At 41.7% G+C, this 20651-nt stretch overlaps 1 protein-coding gene across 1 annotated transcript in view; it reads right to left on the bottom strand.

Annotated features, from left to right (window-relative positions):
* Positions 1–20651, bottom strand: part of GANC (glucosidase alpha, neutral C) — a 981067-nt gene that overhangs the window by 377745 nt on the left and 582671 nt on the right. Inside the window, exon 15 of the mRNA XM_044074070.1 lies at positions 16331–16427. Coding sequence (XP_043930005.1) covers positions 16331–16427 — 97 coding nt within the window. The remainder of the gene's footprint in view (positions 1–16330; positions 16428–20651) is intronic.

Here is a 20651-nt window from a genome sequence, read left to right as displayed (position 1 = left end):
CCATTTAGCTTTGGAAAAGGAGACAAACAGTTGTTCTGACTTTCTTTGGCCTTTAGTTCTGTGAATGTGACATCTGAACTGTTTATGCACATCTAATAAGTGGAGCATGTATTCACTTTTGTTAGAACATTTTTGGAGAATACTGGTAGGCTAACAGACTGGTTAAGGTTAGCTTCTGAAGCCACTTTAGGCAGGAAGAAAGAGTTGGTCCAGAAGGATACTCTGTCCTTATGAAAGATTAAAGTCACATAGTGAATAGAGCTCTGATACCCATCTAGCTGATCGAACGGCAACTAAAAAAGCATTTTCCATGATAAATACTTTAACTCTGCTGCAGGCTCAAAGGGGAACTGAGTTAAAGCTTGAAAGATAAGTATAAGGTCCCAAGGAAGGATAGGGTCCTTAATAGTAGTCCAAAGAAGCAAAGTGCCCTTAAGCTAGAGAAGAATTATTTTTGCCTACGTGAAAATGTGATTTTTGCAGCTAGTTGCACCTCAATTGTTGAATAACTAGCCCCATTATTGGAAATGGAAGCCAGGAAATAAAGAATAGCTGGAATCTGTGCTGAAAATGGATCTAGATGTCTCTGCTGGGCCCAGATCAAAAATAATTTCAACTTGTGCTTGTAAGTCTTCCTGGCAGAGGCCTTCTACGATGACAGAAGAATGTGGTAAATAAGGGAGTTAACCATCATTGGAAATGAAGAAATCATGCAGTCAGCTTAACAGATTTCATGTCCAGGAGAGGCAAGCTGGAAGGGTGAGACAGAAGGTCCGGCATAGGATCCAGCATCCAGGAAGGGTGAACCAGGTGAGGCCAGTGGAAGGGAAACCACAGTTGGTGGAACCAGAACAGGGCAATAAGGACAGTCTTGCTTTTCCACTGTATTGCTTTCTGATTAAACTTGGGGATGGCAGGAGTTGCAGGGGAGGCATATAGTACACTGGAGGGCCAACAGTAAACCAGAGTCTCTCGGTGACTCCCACTCTGGGGGGATTAGGGCAAAGTACCTCCTGCAGTTAGTATTGAGGACAGAAGCAAAGAGGTTGCAGCATGGTTGAAATATCGGTGAAATATCATTTCTGCTGCTGACTGATTGAGAGACCATTTGTGAGGGAATAAGATGGACCTGCTCAATTTGTCTGCTAAAACAATAGTTTTCCCTGGAATTTGCATTGCCAAGAGAAAATGGTCAGAAGAGATCGCCCACTGTCAAACTCTCACTGCCTCCTGACACAGTAGGCAGGGTAGGATCGGATTCCCTTCTATATGTTGATGTACCAGACCACAGGCATGTTGCTACTATAAATATCAATCATCCCTAGAGGGATAACATTTTGAAAAGCCTGCAATACTAACAGGACTGCTCTCATTTCTAGGATGTTGATGTGAAGACTGGCCTCTGTCTGGGACCACGTGTCCTGGACTGTCCTTCCCAAATAATGAACCCCACCCTAGTTGGGAGGCATCCACAGTCACTGTAGCCTAGGGCATGGCCAGTGGAAAACTGTGGCCCAGAACGACTTTTTGTGCAGGTATCCTCCATGCTATGTGATGCCTGCAGACGTTCATGATACGAATGAGTGCCATCAGTGAATGGGATCTGACTGACTACTGTACTGCTAGAGTCCACTGTAACACTGACATCTCTCTGGATCCAAAAGGGTCAGATCCAACTGGATCAGACAAAATGTCAGAGTTGAAGACTGCCAAGTCTTCTGATCTGACACAAACATACTTGGATGTTTCGGATATGAAATCTCCAAAACCACTAGGAAGATCAGAGTAGGAGTCACAGGTTGGGTCTGTGTAGTAGGAAGGCTCACATTTCCGATGGGAGATGGAGATGGAATAACACCCAACTGTATCTGGGTTCTGAGAAACTTTCTCATCATCCTATCCACATATGCTTCGTATAAGCTCCTAGATGACCTGAGGGAGGATGAAGTGGAAGGTGGAAAGAAAACTTGTGGAGACATGTCTTGCGGAAAAGGAGAGTGTAGCCTGGATGTCACTGGCTCTAGAGAAAACCTAGCCAGAACTTGAGGTGACTTTGGCTTAGATCATGTCACAGCTGAATGGGAGGATGGATCCGAAGTCTTTGATTTTGTCAGGGTCAGAGACATGGAGGTGGATAGGCGCAGTGGAGCCTGAGGACATCACAGGAAGAGATCAGTCAGAGGATCACTTCCTTGAATCCTTATGCATGTCCTGAGTTAACCCTGAAGATTTCTTGGAGGAGGATGGGGCTCCAGAAGTAGGAAAAAATAGAAGGAAGAAGTCCTGTTAAAAGTAGCTTGTTTATTCAACTAGGACCCAGTTATTAAAACTAGTACAAATCTACATGATTTAATGAGAGCTGAGCCAAGGCAATAGACATATTCCAAACTGCTGTCAGGAATGGGGATTTCTGTGCCCACAAGCAGTGCACTTCCTAAATCCAGTATGTTTAGCAGACATCTCAGAAGACAGATACCCATAAAAAGAAAGTGACTCAGCAAACAAAATACCAACAATGTTAACAACTATATCCAGAGATAGAAAACAGAATAATACTAACAATGGTAAAGGAGAAATGCCAAGACGTAATAAGAGTAAGTAAGGGTAGAAGGCCCAATGGAAAAAAAGAAGTTATGTACTCACCATAATGTTATTATCTGTCTTGTCGATCTTCGTTCATTCTTGACAGATGGGACTCGGTTCCGAGGTCATTATACAGCTCTCACCAGCCAAAAACTCTCAAGCTAAGTCTCTACCCACAATGCCTCTATGTACATTACCTCAGATCGAGTTTGCAAACTGCAGCAAGATGAAGCATTTAATAACAAATGACAGGAAGCCGTGTCCAAGGTAAAAACCCTAATGAAAGCCCAGGACAAGGATACGATCCTCCAGGAAACCTCAAAAGAGGGGGAAAGGAGGGAGGGATGTCAAGAATGAACGAAGGTAGGTAAAAACAAATGTGAAAGACATTTTGAACCACATTTTCCCGCTCCTCTGATTCCTGGAGAAGAATCGTTGAGGAGTGGAAAAACGAATACCCACAGCAGACAGGATCTTGCCATCCTGTTCACACCTGGCAAGTGTGTCCTTTACTTTAGGGCCAAACAAATGTTACAAAGGAAGACTTGAAGGCATCCATAAGGTCACACACATGCATCCAGACATGCTGTCTAATGGCAATGCCAGAACCCACTGCTCTGGTTGTCTCTTCAACTGCATCGACAATGAATCAAATGGATGAGTTCAATATAGACTCCAGGGTGTCTAGCTGCGAGGCAACCTTATCTTGCACCTCGCTGGACACAGGTACAGCTAGAAATTCTGATAATTCCTTAATCAGTTCTCTCTGGAGTCTTGTAAAATGTGCCATAAAGTTCAAGGACCTAAGAGCGAAGGTCGATGAAGCGTAGACCCACTTTCCAAACCTGTCCATTATCCTGGACTCCCTGTTAGGAACATGAACAGAAGGACTCTCCCTGGCTAGTTCCTTTTTGGTGACAGCCACCACCACCAGGGCATCCACTGATAAACCCTTTGCCCAGTATTGGTTGTCTTCAGTGGGGATAATATTTTGTCCGGTCTCTGGGTATAGGCTCTATGGCATCAGGAGCCTTCCAATCCCGCTGTGTGATTAGTTTCACAAGGTTGTCAGTGGATGGGGACACCCAGGAGGCAGATGGTTGAGCACCGAAAGCTTGCAAGTACATGATTTATTCCGAGAATGGGTACTGGGACTTCCAGTTATCCCACTGTTTCAAAGTTTCTAGGATGTCTCCAAAGGAAACATCCTCAGAAGGTGACCGAGGGGAACCCTCCACGTCATCGAAATTGGTGTCTTCCGTGATGGATTCTTCAGAGGAATCCAGATGCTTCCTCTTGCATGTCCACTTTTGGGGTGGCTCCTCAGTGAGAATCTCTGGGGAGGACTCCGAAGAGGAGGGACCTTGTAAATGGGTAACTTGAAGCTTCGGTGCATGCTGTCCTGTTGTAGAGTTTGATGTCAACTCTGGACCAGAGGAAAGGGAAATATGGCACTCTGATGCAGGTGGGTCCAGCTGGGTGCCTGATGCAGGCAGGACCAGCTGGGAGCCTGTGGAGGCTAAGACCCTCTCCATAACCTGAAAGGCAGTACCCCCTGAAGAGAAGTGGAAGCCCAGAACCGAGAAGGACCACCTTGGAACCAAGGTCGCACTCTGCTCTCGAGGGACCGCCCTCCAAGGTTGGAGCCAGGGAAGGATCTGAAACCATCCAAGTTTCTGGAACCGAGATCTGCACCATACTAAAACTATGTGCCAAACTGGAAACCACAAAACTAATGATGGGCTCTCGACCCCGAGACTCCATCGGTTCCACAGCAGGAGCCAACAATGTCAAGGCAATTTCCTGTGCTGAGGTGGCCACACCACCTAACGGTACAAAAACAGCCGGCACAGGGGTATCGATGTGCAGGGCTCCGAAACTGTAGTTGACATTGGTGGAGGATAAGTAGGAGTCTCAGGAGAAAAGGTCCCCAATCCAGATGGGAGAGGGGCCTTAGACAGAGTGGGAACACCTCTGGCCAGGAACAGTTGATCCACCAGCCTTACAACATCCAATTCTGAGAGAATCCTGGAGGACCATACTGAAAAGGCTGAAGGAGAATCTGGTCTTTCAGGGAATGGACTAGGTAGCGGTCCAACATAAGGGTTTACAGTAGGTGAATATCTTGTCCTGGGCATTTTCAAAACACGCTTCTGCACTGAGAAGGTGGGCTGAGGCTATACTGGTGCAGATGTAGAAGCTTGTGCAACCAAAGGCGAAGTCAGTGCCGAGCAGAAACCTAAAGAAGCTGGTGCCGACAAGGATGTTGTTGGCACCACAGAAGTTGACAGTGCTGAGGAGGCACTAACTTGATGCTTTGGAACCTTGGCCGTCGGTTCTGAAGTGTGCGGAAACAAGGATTTACGTTTACAGGCTACTGGAACCGAGGGTGAGGTCAGTACCGAAAGGCTTTTCTTCTTCGGAACCTCTTGTCTTGAGTCTGCCTTGGACAAGGCTTCCCTGAAAGTGGATTTAAGAAGGCTTTTAAGCAGGAGCTTATTCCTACACTCTGCTAAGGTTCTTTGACTGAACCCCTTACATATGTCACAGTCCAATTCTAAGCGAGGTGCCCCTAGACAAAAGACACAAGAAAGATGCCCATCACAATTAGGCATCTTCCTATCACTGTCCTGGCAATGCTTAAACCCTGATGTGCCCTTCGATGGTTTGTCCGTTGAAGCAGTTTGTTCAGACATCTTTCTGAGTGAAGGGCGAAAATAAAAAGATGCCCGAAAATCACTCGTGCGTACACACACACACACAGAAAAAGGGAAAGTTAAGAGAAGGGAGGTTGAGATCTACCAACAACTGTAGATAAGTATTACCTGAGGTAAAAAGGGGCAAGTACTAACGATGGTACTAAAGACAAACCCACAAGGGTTAGAAGAGAAAAAAGGTAGAGAGAATGAGAAGAAATGAGGGTGAAAATTGTCAAAGATATAGCAATAAATTGACAAAATATAAACTACACTTAGCTGACAGCAGGCTGACACATCATGCTGACAGAGCAGCAAATGAGATCACAGGTAATGTGCACAGGGGCATTGTGGGTACAGACTTAGCTCAAGAGTTTTTGGCTGGCACGAGCTGTATAATGGCAGAGTCAGTTCCGAGGATCGGAACAGAGTACCATCTATCAAGAATAAACATAGATTGATAACATCAGATTACTTAATTTAACAGCTACTAAAGTTGTCTAACGCTATATATAAACTTCTTTTTTTTTAAACAGAGGAGGATGAGAAACAGAAACAAAGGGAAAAAGGTACTGGACTACATAAAGAAACTAGCAATTTCACTTATCTCACTATCCTACACTTGAGATAGCAGTGACCACATCTTACTGTTAAAGCGGCAAATGAGATCTCAGCTAATCAAGTAGAAGAGAATGGTTATGGGTAAGGGGAGGAACTCAAGCTACGGAGCCTAAAGTTTACCACAGTGGCCAAGGACGTATCCAAGATCATCAGCTGAGGAACAGATGAAAAAGACAACATCAGATCTAAAAATTTAGACCTTCTAAAAATGATAAACACTGAAGCAGGTAGAAGAAAACAGAAGAAATACATTTGAAATCCTGACTACAGGACATATCAAGTGCTAGGACTATGGCATAGTGGGAGAAAAAGGTCATACTTAAGGCCTATTCTAGTAATGTCTTTAAAAATACATTTGGAAATAAGCCAACATTTCTGCTTAAATTATGCAGTAACTCTTAAGACAGCTTTGTTTCAGTATGAAGAAAGAGTATGTCTATCTGATTGGTGGCGACCACTTTCAAAGTTTTTAAAAGTTGAGGCTGACTGACACTACGAGTGCATGTTTAATTAATACAATGAATATTAAGAAATTTATGTAGCATTGAGAATCTAACCATGCTGCATCCGTTCTTAACTGCACAACAGTCTAATGGCCAAGTAATGAAAACGGTACAAAATGCAAAGCTTTAATGAAAAAGCTGCAGAGCATTAACAGTGACCATTATGCAGATCTACAGTTAGCAATACTGAAATATGGGTATAGTTCACTGCAAAGTACAGGTCTGTGACCTGTAACTTGTGAGCTGTAAAGTAACAGGAACGATTACTTTGACTATTGCTTTTTCTGAATCCTGATAACCAAAATCAGGTTCAAAAGACAATAAAATCAAAACAAAGATCTGACTATAATAAACATACTAGACTGCTTTCTGAACTAACGGAAGAAGACAAAAAAAGAATTCAGCAGAGTTCTACTAAGAAACAACCATAAGCATCTTCAAAGAAGAAATGCAAACAGCCAAGGTCTCTTGTTCAAACTGCAGATGGCAAAGTGATGAGGAGAGACATTCGCAAACTTAGTGAGTGAGACAAAGATACGATACTCTAAAAGTGCCTATGTGTCTGGAAAGTGATAAGAAATACATACAAAAAGATATTCTAAGAGAGAATTTCAGAAGTGATTGAAACGTAAGAACATTAACCTCAACAGCAACCACCTGAAAATGTGACCCCATTTACATCACCATTATCAAATGAGAAGACAGAAGGGTTTGTTTTCCCAAAGTTCTCAATATTCTTTTACTTGCTGTACGACCATGGTAGGACCTGAACCTACAATCTTCTGATCCAAAGTCAGACGCCTTATCCATTAGGATTTTATGTTGTGATAGGAGTAATAAAATGCAATTGTCTTACACAACCAGTTGGAAATGGTCTGTTTTGAAACAGATTATCCTTATTTCTTACCTTCACAAGAAATGATCAAATGATTAAAAGTTCTGAAAGATTTTGTTCTGTCAAGATAGTATCCGAGTTGTCTGTAGGCATCCATAGTATGTAGTATCCTTTCTTTCTCCCTCATTTTTAGGTTCTGGAAAGAAGAAAGGGAGATGGACAGTTTGACTTAAAGTTAATCTGGTTACCATTTTGGGTATAAAAGAAGGATTAGTTCTCAACGAAACCCTATCTTTGTGGAAAATGAAATAAAGCTGACAAACCATAAGAACTTCCAACTCAGACACTCTTCGTACAGAAGTCAGAGCGATGAGTCTTCCGTGTCAAGAACTTCAAGTCAGCTCATGAGCTCACTGAAATGGATCAAGTGTTAGTTTTTCTAACACAAAATTAAGATCCCAAGGAGGAACCAATGCTTTTCTAGGAGACTTCTTATGCAGAACCCCTTTCAAAAACATTTTCATGTGAGAATAAATTGAAAGAGGATCATGGGCAGACCTGCAGAAATGGATAGCAAATGAACCCTGACTGAGGAGTAAGACAAGCCATATGATAGTAACTCACACAAATACTGTAAAACCAGAGAAACAGTAGCCCTGAATGGGTGCTGGTTCTTTTGTGGGTAGCAGTTAGAAAACCTCTTCCATTTGTTAATATATGACTTTCTAGTAGCAGGCTTTCTTTTCTCCATTAATACATGCTGCATGTCCTCATAAAAAAGGTACCTGAAAGGTATTTAAACTCTATCCTCTAGGCAGTCAACTGCAGTTGTTTGGGGTTGGATTGCATCATACATCCCTGATCTTGCGAGAGAAAATCCACTCTTGGAGGAAGCTTGTGGTAATTTCCCATGGTCAAGTCCAAATGAAGGGAGAACCACTGCTGCCTGAGACAGAAGGGCGTCACTGTAATGGCCTCTGGAGAGTTGTTCTTGTCTACAGAAGTACCCTGAAAAATCAATGGAAAGGGTAGAAAAGCATACAGTAGCATTCCTGTCCATGGAAAAGAAAAAGCATCTTTTCTCCAGGGTTTCTTGCACAGAATGATGGAGCAGAATTTTGCCAGTTAACTGTTTAAAGCAGAGGCAAAAAGACCTACTTGATGTGTTTCTCTCGGATGGATTAAATATTGTAAGACGCCCTGATTTAGTGTCCATTCATAAGGGTCTGTCCTGCTCAGCTTATCTCTCACACAGTTTTGCTCTGCCATGATGTGTGATGCCTGTAAAGTCAGATTGTGCTGTAAAACTATACCCCATGCTAATATGGCTAGCCTGCACTGGGAGGTAATATCTGGTTACTCCTTGCTTATTTATGTACCACATCAGTGTGGTGTTGTCTGTGAACACATGAATAGGTCCCAAGGGCCACAGATGATTCAGTGAGTTGAAAGCTTGTAAGAGCTAACATATCTCTCAAGCTAAGTCTCTACCCACAATGCCTCTATGTACATTACCTCAGATCGAGTTTGCAAACTGCAGCAAGATAAAGCATTTAATAACAAATGACAGGAAGCAGTGTCCAAGGTAAAAACCCTAATGCAAGCCCAGGACAAGGATACGATCCTCCAGGAAACCTCAAAAGAGGGGGAAAGGAGGGAGGGATGTCAAGAATGAACGAAGGTAGGTAAAAACAAATGTGATAGACATTTTGAACCACATTTTCCCACTCCTCTGATTCCTGGAGAAGAATCGTTGAGGAGTGGAAAAACGAATACCCACAGCAGACAGGATCTTACCATCCTGTTCATACCTGGCAAGTGTGTCCTTTACTTTAGGGCCAAACAAATGTTACGAAGGAAGACTTGAAGGCATCCATAAGGTCACACACATGCATCCAGGTATGCTGTCTAATGGCAATGCTGGAACCCACTGCTCTGGTTGTCTCTTCGACTGCATCGGCAATGAATCAAATGGATGAGTTCAATATAGACTCCAGGGTGTCTAGCTGCGAGGCAACCTTATCTTGCACCTCGCTGGACACAGGTACAGCTAGAAATTCTGATAATTCCTTAATCAGTTCTCTCTGGAGTCTTGTAAAATGTGCCATAAAGTTCAAGGACCTAAGAGCGAAGGTCGATGAAGCGTAGACCCACTTTCCAAACCTGTCCATCATCCTGGACTCCCTGTTAGGAACATGAACAGAAGGACTCTCCCTGGCTAGTTCCTTTTTGGTGACAGCCACCACTACCAGGACATCCACTGATAAACCCTTTGCCCAGTATTGGTGGTCTTCAGTGGTGATAATATTTTGTCCGGTCTCTGGGTATAGGCTCTATGGCATCAGGAGCCTTCCAATCCCACTGTGTGATTAGTTTCACAAGGATGTCAGTGGATGGGGACACCCAGGAGGCAGATGGTTGAGCACTGAAAGCTTGCAAGTACATGATTTATTCCGAGGATGGGTACTGGGACTTCCAGTTATGTTTATGTGTTCTGGTCTGTCTTTTCTGTTCCAAAGACCCTGTACTTTTATGCCCACTGATACGGCACCCCAAGCAAAGTCTGACATGTTGGTTGTGACTGTCTTTGCTGAGGCAAGAGGAGAGAATCGGGGACTTGGATTCTGAGAAATCTGGTGTCACCATCACACCCACTACCTATTTACAAATCCTAAAACTGGAATTTGAAGAAGTCAATAAGTGCTGATGCTGTAACCAAAAAGATTTCAGATACTACTGAATACTTCTCATGTGGAGCCTTCTTACCAGAGGTATCATGAGGATCATAGATGCCATGAGACCTAGAATATGGAGGAATTCCCTTGTTGAGACAGAGGTCTACATAAGAAATGCCAGAAAACATCTAAATATAGATCTATTTTTTCCCATGGAAGAAAAGCTCTTTGCACTGAGGTGTACAGTAGGCACCCCAGAATAACAATCCTGTGAGAAGGAGTTAGAAAAGACTTCTGAGTGTTCTTCTGGAATCTCAGCCTTTGTACAAGATCCCTTACCCAAGACAGAGATTCCTGACACTTCGAAAATGACTCTGCAAAGATAAACAAGTCATCTAAATAAGGGAAAATGTGGATACCCTACAGTCTGCAGTGGACTATCACAGGAGCTAGACACTTTGTGAACACTCCTGGAGCAGTAAAGGGTAATTAAGATAACTGACAGTGAGATGTAGACACAGTAAACCTTAAGAAACTCCCAAAATCTGGACTGGATGAACAGGAATGTGATGAAATGCATTTTTTAAATCTAAGCTAAGTAAATCAAATGAAGAAGGGATACATCTGAAGTGAAATATTGGCACTATTCACTCCAATGGAGCTCTGGCAATTTGCACTGTAACTTCCAATTGGCGGAGTCTAAGCCTTTTGACAGAATCAAATTACGTCCTCACATTTCAAACAAATGTTCATATCTCTGGAACCATATGGGTTATGAAAGCATTATAAATGACAAACTCTTCAGCACAAACTATTTTATAGTGGTAGTATTCTTCAGGTTCTAGGTCTTAAACCAAATTTTATAAGTCACAGTAAACACAGTAATTACTACATTTGTAATATTTTGTAAACAACTTACAATATCTCAGCAACTACTCGTTACACATACACTACCAGCAGCATTTTATTCATCTAGCAGACAGCTTTCATATGAGGCTAAGGAGTTCTGTTTGTGTTACTTGATCGTTGAGATATTTAGAAAAATGTGATCATTATATCTTTATAAATTAATATCATAAAAACAACAGTCAGTATCCTATTTACCTGCAGTAGACACAGATTAAATATTAATACAGTTGAGTTTGTCATTGTGTAAGCTTTAAGATAAAATCATGCAAAACCTTGTAGATAACATGATTTTGGAATTACTGATGCAAATATGAACAAGCATTATTTGACACCTACAGGGATCAGTAGGAGTTAATTGCAGATGTACCTGGAGGTGTCACTCGAATGTAAATAGTTAAAGTGGAAAAATAGTTTCTATTATTCCCTGAGACAGCATCCACCCAGAAGAGTTTGGGCTGGTGGATGAGGAAGAATCCTGTGGAAAATAGGAGAAGCCTCCCACTGCCATCTGTAGCTTCGAAGATCATGATCAGGCCCCATATGTCTGAAACAATCTGTTGTCAAAGAGAGAGACAGAGATATAGGTTCAAACTTTCTGGGAGGATTAAGGGGCTAGAAGTGTAGGGTGGGAGATCCAAGTCTCTTGTATAGTCATTCTGACTTATTTAAATATCCTTTGCTCTGGGGTGCTGTAGCTGGCTTATTTTTGGACCCCTACCCCAGGGCACTGCTTTTTATACTTTCCAGCATTTTGTTTATTTTGAGTTTTGTTAAAGTCAGATGAGGGAATGATGAAGCCCTTCGAAAACTTAAGAGAAACAGGGCTGAAAAATCTGAGTCCTTGAATAATCTTTCCTCTCTCATCAAACTTTTTGATAACTTCTGCAGCAGAAGGTCCAGAAACTAGATATTTATCCAAAAGGAGAATTCAAAATGTTATTTTTGATGTCCTCTGGGGAAGTTCTGTGACTGCAGCCTGGCAAACCTCCTCAAAACAGTTCCAGTGGCAGCAGCCCTATAAATGGTATCTACACAGTCAAAGGCATTTTTCAGTCAATAAGTTGTGACTTGGGAAATAGAAGAAATCACATTACACAAAGCAGATTTCTCCTCACTTAAGAAATGGATGCCAAAACATTCCTCATGCTTTCACAAATGGCAGGATAAACTTTAACATGTGAGTCTAAAAACTGAGACTTCTAAATATAAAATTTTCAGAAGCATACATTTTTCCCCAAACTTATCAAAAGCTTTCCCATCCTTGTCAAAAGATCTGTGTTGCCTGTGTTCATCTTCTTAATGACTGGGTACTTCAGATCCAATCGTCTCCAACTTCAGCCATTCTAAGAATTTGGATTCAAGGCTCCTCTGCTTAAATAGACTGCTGGAAAGCAGCACCTGAAGACGGCACAACCATGCCTAAAGGAGTCAGTGCAGTCACTCCACAAAAAGGGAATATGACAACAGGAAGAGGGATGGAGGGAGGGAAATTGAGGAGGACAGAGGCAGACAACATGGATCTATCATTAAGGTAAGTACATAACTTTCACATCTGATGTTGTTTCTTCTGTCAGTCCTCAATGAATGGGACAGAGTCCACAGCTACCATAAATCTTGGGAGGACTCATGAAAGGCTGTTTTGGAGGATGGCTGACACAAAGGATGCTCTGGACCTAGATTGTAAGTCAAATTTGAAATGGGATATGAAGGTATGGACATTAAACAAAGTCACTGCAGCACAAATGTCATCAATTGGTACTCTGGAGTTAAGGGCAGTTGAAGCAGTGACCGATCTAGCAGAATGAGCCTTGGGAGTGTCAGGTAAAGACAGTCCATTTTCCTTATAAACATATGAAATGCACTCAGATAGACAAAGTGAAGGAGTTACTTTGGGCACGCCTGTAATCTTCTTCCCAGTAAAACTGGATAAAAACAATTAATCAGTCTTTCTGATGTTTTTAGTGCAATGCAAACAGAATCTGAGTTGTTGATGCACTTCTAGAAGATGTAGCATGTATTCTCCATTATTAGCAAAACAAGGAAAGAAAACAGGAAGGCTGACAGGCTGGTTTAGTGGATTCTGAAGCCACCTTAGGGAGAAAGGAGGTTTGTTCTCAAAGTCACTCTATCCTTGTGGAAAACCAGACAAGAGACTTTACAGGGAAAGGCCTGAATTTCTGAAACTCTTCATATGGAAGTAACTGCCACCAAAAACAAAGTTTTCCAGTAAAGATAGTTCAACTCAACTATGGCTGCAGGTTCAAACAGAGGTCTTGTCAAAGCCTGAAGAAAAAGAATGTTAATATCCCAAGGAGGAAGAGGGTCCCTGAGAGGAGACTGGAGAAAGAAGAAGCTTCTTAAGAAGGCCTTAGACAACTTCAAAGAAGCAGCAGATGACTGAGTTTCTCAATGTGAAAGCTGCAGATGGCTACCAACTGAACTTAAATAGTAGAATAACTCACTCCATCATCATATAGAAATGCTGGTCAGAAAGTCTAAAATAGTCAGAAGGGGAATTAAAGGGATCCATATTTCTACTGGAAGCCCAAACTAAAAATATCTTCCATTTGTTCTTGTAAACTTTTCTGATGAGGGCTTTTGTGAGCAAGTCAAAATGTATATTACCTGAGTTGAAAGCCTGGACTGTTTGAACATCACAGGAATTGGAGGAACCACACTGTCAATTTGAGGGCTTTGATGTCCAGGTGAGGCATCCTGGATGGGTGAGACAGAAGATCTGGAATACGGTCCAGCAACCATACAGAAGGGAATGGATGAGACCAGAGGAAGGGAAACCACATCTGTCGAGGCCAGAAGGGAGCAATGACGATCACAGTAGCCTTGCTCCACATTGCTTTCTGCAAAAACTTTAGTATAAAGGGTTTAGGTGAATAAACAAAGGAAGCCGGGGAGAGGGGGCCAAGTGTGAAATAGATCATCCCTCGGGGAGTTACCCTCCTGGGGGATCAGGGCAAAGTACCGGCTGCATTTGGTGTTAGAGGAGGAGGCAAATACATAACAACAAGGTTGGCCCCAGTGGCTGAAGATCTGTTCTGTCACTAATAGGTTGAGGGACCAGTTGTGAACTAGAAGAATAGACCTGCTCAACATGCCTACTAAAACAGTGGACTTCCTTTTATATGTACTGTTATCAGAAAAAGGTGGGACTACACTGTGCTCTTCCAAACCCTCATGGCCTCTCAACACAATGGATAATAATGTGTTCCCCCTTGTTTGTTGATGTACCATGCCACCAACATTTTCTCTGTTTGGATGGCGATCACACTCATGGGGAAGGAATCCATAAAGACCTAAAATGCTAGGACTGCCCTCATCTCCAAGACACTGATGTGAAGACTGGCTTTTGTTGACAACTATGTGTTCTGCACTGTCTTTCCCAAGAAATGCCCCCCCCCCCAAGCTGGGAAGCATCTGTGGTCACTGTGGCCTGGGGGAAGGGGGAACAAATGGTTGACCTCGAGACACTGGCAGAAACTCTATCCACCATTGGATATGGTTTCTCCAAATGGCAACTAATGTGCAAGGGTCCACTGTAACACTCTCATGTAAAATCTTACCAGAGAGACTAAACTAATGGTGGCTGCCATTGAGCCAAGAAGATGCAGAACAGACTTGCTGGTGATTTTTGATGGGAAAGTACAGCCATCACCAGGTGCTGATTGGTAAAAATCTTGGATTCTGGTAATCTAGCTACCTGTCACTTGTTATCCAGATTGACTCCAATGAACTCTATCATTTGAACTAGTTGAAGCTTAAATTTGGCCAGACATACAGTTACATCTAACTGTGAGCAAAGCCAGTGCAAGGAATCCCTGGAGTGGATGGGGGGGGGGGCAGCGGTTATGAGCCAGTTGTCCAGTTTGGGATGAGCTGCAACCACTACCATGCACTTAGTGAAGACTCAGGGGGCTGTGATGACCAAAGGGCAATGTCCAAACCAAAGGGCAATGTCCTCACCTGAAAGGGACTGCTTCCCAATTGAAAGCGGAGAAACCTCCTGAAGCATCCATAGTAAAAAAAAACAGTAATTCTTCCCAAGAAGTAAAGTACAATAAAAAGCACTTTAAATACTTACCCATCCCAAAAAGTACAACAAACAATTTCTTCATAGATAAAGTAGTTTTAAACAATTTCTAACTACAAAAGTAAAAAAGTAATGCTCCTGTTTAAAAGTACATAAAAGTCAAGGAACAGTTAACAAAAACACTTTCATAGCTTCATAAAAAGTAAGTTTTTCTATGACAAAACTAAACTGGAAGAGTTTTTTTTTTCCTTGAAGGGAACTTACCTGTCCAGCAATGGAACAGCTTTAGCTGAGTGTCGATCCTTTAAAGCTCAGAGATTAATGCTTTGTCCATTGGCAGGAAAGCTCTGAAAGGCTTGGTGCCCAAACTTGACTTTTAGTCAGCTCAGTTCATGCTGACAAATAGTTTGGGCATGTGGAAGGCACCCTGATGCTTTAGAAGCTGTCCAGCTCTTATATCCTATGCAAGATACAACCCGTACAGCTTAGGCCACTACAGTAGCGACTGTAATTATGAACATTATGTGTTGCTAATAAAGTAATAAGTGAAGTTTAATAATAAAGGCAATAAATAACATCAAACTGAATGTTGCTACACAGAAGGATCAAAGTGTTGAAGCAATGTACACAAAAAATGCAGCATATGACTGTTTCTTAAAACAGTCAGTGGTGGAACACAGAGATGTGACATCTTTTACTAGACGAACCAAGGTTTTACACTTGAGATTTTGGACTAACAGAAGCCCTTCGTCCTGAAGTAATAAGTTAACAGTGAAGCCCAAAGTGAACTTGCATGGGTGTATAAATTTATATGCTATAAATGTAAGTAACCTACAAAGAAAGGCACTAATACACATAAATATACTCTGTAGAATCCTGTTTTACTGAAATCAGTATAGCAAGGAACAAACTTACTGACAACAAACTTGTCTCAAACACTTAGCACAACTGTAAATCATACCAATACTGTCAACACTGCAATTGCCACCACAAATATAAACAAGCTTCCTCCAAGCTGCTGAAAATGTGGACCTGATGAATGTCTTATTAAGAGGATGAACACCTCACAAAAGTAACATAGCACTGATGTTATGTGCCCTGCTGTGCAAAACTGGGGGTTTCAAATGACTTCATTTCTATGGGGTGCTGGTTTTAACTACATATTGTCGGTTGTTGCTTTAAAATATTCTAACACGTCACTACATGCCTGTAATATGATATAAGAAAAGTGAATGTACAATGCATATACTGACATAAATGAACCCAATGAAGAGAAATGTAGCCTTGAGCTGCCAAAAACTGTAAAAAAAAAAAAAAAAAAAAAAAAAAAAGAATGATAAGTTTCCACAAAAGGATAAACTAGCATCTAAAGTAAGGTGCTGCATCCTGAAGCCTCACAAAAGTTTTTACAGAGAAATATGCAAACAGTGACACATTGGGATTTCATACAGATTTTAACTTACCATATCTCTGAGATCCAGCAAAAAATGATCTCGTCAGCACAAAAGGTCTCTCCTTCTCTGCAGAACGACGGCTCAGACCATCTGCTGTTGCCATTTGCTGAAAAGAACAACAGAATTACCACTAACGTAACAAGACATGTATTCAGACACTATTACCCACTTATTCCAGCTGTATAAAAGCCATGGCAGCCAAAAACATGAAAGAATAATGTTCCTTCTCAAAAGTAAAATACTTTGTTATTTACTTCAGCCACTAGGTCTGTTGTACTCCGATGCACTCTAATTGCTCATAAACTACTGCTAAATTCTGAAACTACACAAAAAGTGTTTTCACAAACAAATGTAGTCATGCACACAGACAAAAATACAAGTGTTGTACATGTAGATCTGCCCATCTACTAAGAATGACCACTCACTAATGTAAAACATTATTCATCAGAAACTGGCTAACTTTTCAAACTGTTTTTAACACTAACATACTTTTACTGAAGGGCTAGCATACTTTTTTGTCTCCCTGCTCGACTACATTAACTATTATTTTCCTAGGGTTTCTTTCCCATGCCACTGCCATACTGGGGCAAATGCAAGTGCGGGAAATAAAGTAAATGTTATATGTCACGCTGACCATAAACAGGGAAAGTGTGTGAAAAAAGCGGAAAACAAAAAGTAGGACTTAACTTCATGTTTACATACTTACGGAGAAATAATATCACTGTCCTGCAGAACATTCTGTTCAGAATGTAAATGATTTTGGAATGAGATGAAAAAATGAACTACATATAAGCAGAAAACTGAAAACATCCACTCTATTGCAATACTACAAAGGATTTGTGATTGCACCGTATACAAATACATTTCTGAAAAAAGTGTGACTAAATGCTGAGCTACCCTTCTTCACTTTAAGAGGTGTGGCTGAAAAAGAAAATTAGTACTGAAAGGCCAAGATATCATGCAGAAGAAACAGACTGAAAGTTTGGTAACACCAGAGCTTAAGGAAAAACACAACATAAATATGAAAAATAAACTTTTTTTCACTGCATCCTGATCTTTTTCCCTGCATCACTATGTGGTTAATATTTTGTTACACACCAGATAGCCTGATAGTGTGTCTCACTGATGTGATTTCATTTCAGAGTCAGGGGTTTTACCTCTTTTATGTAATTTTTGGGGATACCCAGGTTTAAAGTGATAAGAACATTTACTTTGATCTAGTCTTTCCACACTGGCTTAGCTATGCAGTTTCCTGCTTTTTTTACTATTTCTAGCAATAGAGGCAGTTTGTTTTTTGTTGTAACTTGTTTTGGTTTTAGGTACCTGCTATCTTTGAAGCATAATGCACATTTGAATGTTAGGCTTGAATGAATACATGACTTTGTTGATTTTGTTCAGGCACAGAACTGTAGCTCCAAGACATAGTCTCTACTTGGTATGTGACGATGCTCATTTGTGACTAATAGCATGAGGTGACAGTCTCTACCTAGGGTTACTGCCCTTTGCAGATTTTACAGGCCCTGTATAATGATCTAATTTGCAAGTGTCCATATGTAGCTTTGACTCATCATAGATCACAGATTCATAGGAGATTATTAGGCTAAGGTCTCAAGAGACCTTACAAGCCTATCCATTACTACTTGGACTTACCGAGATTCTGGATACCAAAGGGCTAATGGATGGCTTAGGTTTGTGCATATATCTCTAAGTAATTTAAAGAGTGCCCCTGTGCATAATGAATACAGGCACCACTTGCATCACTGAATTTATGATGTCCCACCCAGTGATACAAATTGCATTTGAAGAGGGTTAGGGAAGGGCTCTGCTTCACGTAAATAGGTAGCCTGTTCCAGAGAAGGGGTAATCTCTGAGACACATGTTTGTCCCTCCAGCATATTTTGGTCACGCCACAGGCAAGGTTTAGATTAAAGGTTCATAGATTAGTACTAAACTAACTGCCCTTGTGGGCCACTTTTTAAGCCTAGCCAATTACCCCATGTGAGAATCAAACCCTGCACCTTGCGTCTTGTAAGGTAGACACCTGAACCATTATCCCAACCTCCCACATCCTTGGATTGGGTAGTCCTCATGCTGTTTGCTTTGAAAATGTGTGCCAGTTCCATCAGAAGCAGATTTCAGAATGTCTTGTAGGTTAGGCATAGATCACCCCTTAACAGTCGGTAGGAGACAGAGTAAAAGGATAGGACTTTTAGGTGCTACACATAGGACACGTTGTATGCACCCTGCATTTTTTTTTGTAAGGAACCTTTGAGGCTGCTCCAGTTGTTGCAAGTGCCTGGTCATATACATGCTGAAAAGTACTATGCACTCAATTATTGTTCTGATGAGGGCCAAGTATAGTTGGACTATAACCTCCTTGGATCTAGATGCCATGCCCTTACTTATCAGCTTTGCCACACAGGACTTCCTAACCACCGTGGACACATGGTAGTCAAAGTTCAAGTTACTGTCCATCTGTGTACCCAGATTTCTCACCACTGTATCCACTATTAGGGGTGTGTTATTTGCTGCTAATAATGTAATTATGCATGGCTCTTGCACCAATTATTTGAGTCGCACCTTTTTGAAGGATGTCTGTGTCACTGGGGGATTCAGTGATTGCCCCCAAACTGCAGCCATCAGCAAATCTGGTAAGCCAAAGGCCATCTACATTAGCCTATACTTCAAAGAAGTATACTCTCAACAGGAGAGGTCCCAGCACTGAACTCTGTAGTACACCACTAGTAAATGACCTCTTGCTGGATCTGGATTCCCCCACTCTAAAGACAAGTATTCTGTCCATATGCCAAATGGCTATCCATTGGTAATGTAGGGATTTATGCATACTTTTTTGTGAGTTTATCTAAAATAATCAAGTGGAGAATTGTGTCAAATGCCTTAGCCAGGTAAAGATAAACAGTGTGCACTGTTTTACCCTCATCCATGACCTTGGTGACTTTCTAAAAGAGGTTCACTAGACTCAGCAGGCATGACCTGCCCTTGACGAAACCGAACTGGGTTGGGTCCACTGTGTAGAGATTTCCAGTGTCATTGTTTATTGGGTCCATGATTGTTCTTTCCATAGCCATAGCCTTGCACATGAGACTAGTCAGTCTTATAAGTCTGTAACTTCCTGGATCTGTTGATATCCCCTTTATGCAGACTGCTGCTGTCTTCCACTCCCCAGGGACAAAGCCTGTCTGGAGCCTGTGATTATATAGAGATCCTAGTGGGCCTGACAGGTCATGTTTCAAGCTATTTAGGAGGCATTCTGGAATATTGTCAAGACCCATCAAGACTGTGTTTTTAGCTTTAGAGAGTGCTTGACAACCTGTTCTTTTGTGATAACTACTAAATGAATGACAGTGGGTATTTCCTGGGGGATAACAGGAGGTGATGAGGAGGTGAGCTGAATTTTTCGGCTGGCAGACGTGCTATATCTTCTAGCTGGGTATAGGTGATGCTATCTATAACTAACTCCACATACAGGAAAAGAAAAATACCTTATAGTTATCCTTTATTGGGAGGCTATTTTTTTGCCTCAAAGTTGGCATTTGAAGACTTGACTAGTCCCCTGATTTGCTTGTTTAAACTAATGAGAGTGTGTTTGTCCTGTTGTGCATATCCTATCCTACTTCTGGACAGGGTTTTTTTTGTACAACCTATTTATACCAGGGGTCCACCAGGGTGGCTTGTTTTTGCAGTATGACCTAGATTTATTTCAGTCTTGTACTGCCATTTCTATACAGCTGCTTATATAACTGTATAGTGCTTTTGTGAACACCACTGCATAGGCATCCATATTTTCTGGGTTTGGGGGAGCTTGGAAATTAGCTATGTCATCGCTTAACAGGAGGTAGTTAGCCTTAGAAACTTCTTAAAGGTTCTGTGGTGAGATGGGGATTCTAGCTTTATATTTATTTCAAAGGAGACTGCTTTGTGATCCAATCTAACTAGTGAGAATACACTTGGGGGGGGGGGGGGTGACTCTCCACCATGTTTGTCAGTACCAGGTCTAGGATATTTGTACCCCCTAGTGGGAGTGCATACTAGTTGTTCCAGGGCATTTGCAATGACAAAGTCTGGAAATCTTTTAGCCTGCCTGTTAGTGGTCATGTAAGCTTCCAAGTTAATGAAGAAGTAGTTGAAATCATCCACAAGTATGTTGTTGGGCTGAATGGTAAGAGATTCTAGTGTATTCAGGTATGAGGTATGGTTTTCCTGGGACATGGCGTGGGACTTGCTGTAGCAAGGAAATAACAGGGGATTTACCTATGGTTAGCTGGATGTGGAGTAGTGGAAGCATGTCATACTGTTTGACCAGTCTTGA

Source organism: Protopterus annectens, chromosome 6.part0 (genome assembly GCF_019279795.1).
Source record: "Protopterus annectens isolate FY-2018-M chromosome 6.part0, PAN1.0, whole genome shotgun sequence".
In the NCBI taxonomy this organism is placed as follows: Eukaryota; Metazoa; Chordata; order Ceratodontiformes; family Protopteridae; genus Protopterus; species Protopterus annectens.
This window is presented reverse-complemented; position numbering and strand designations above follow the sequence as displayed.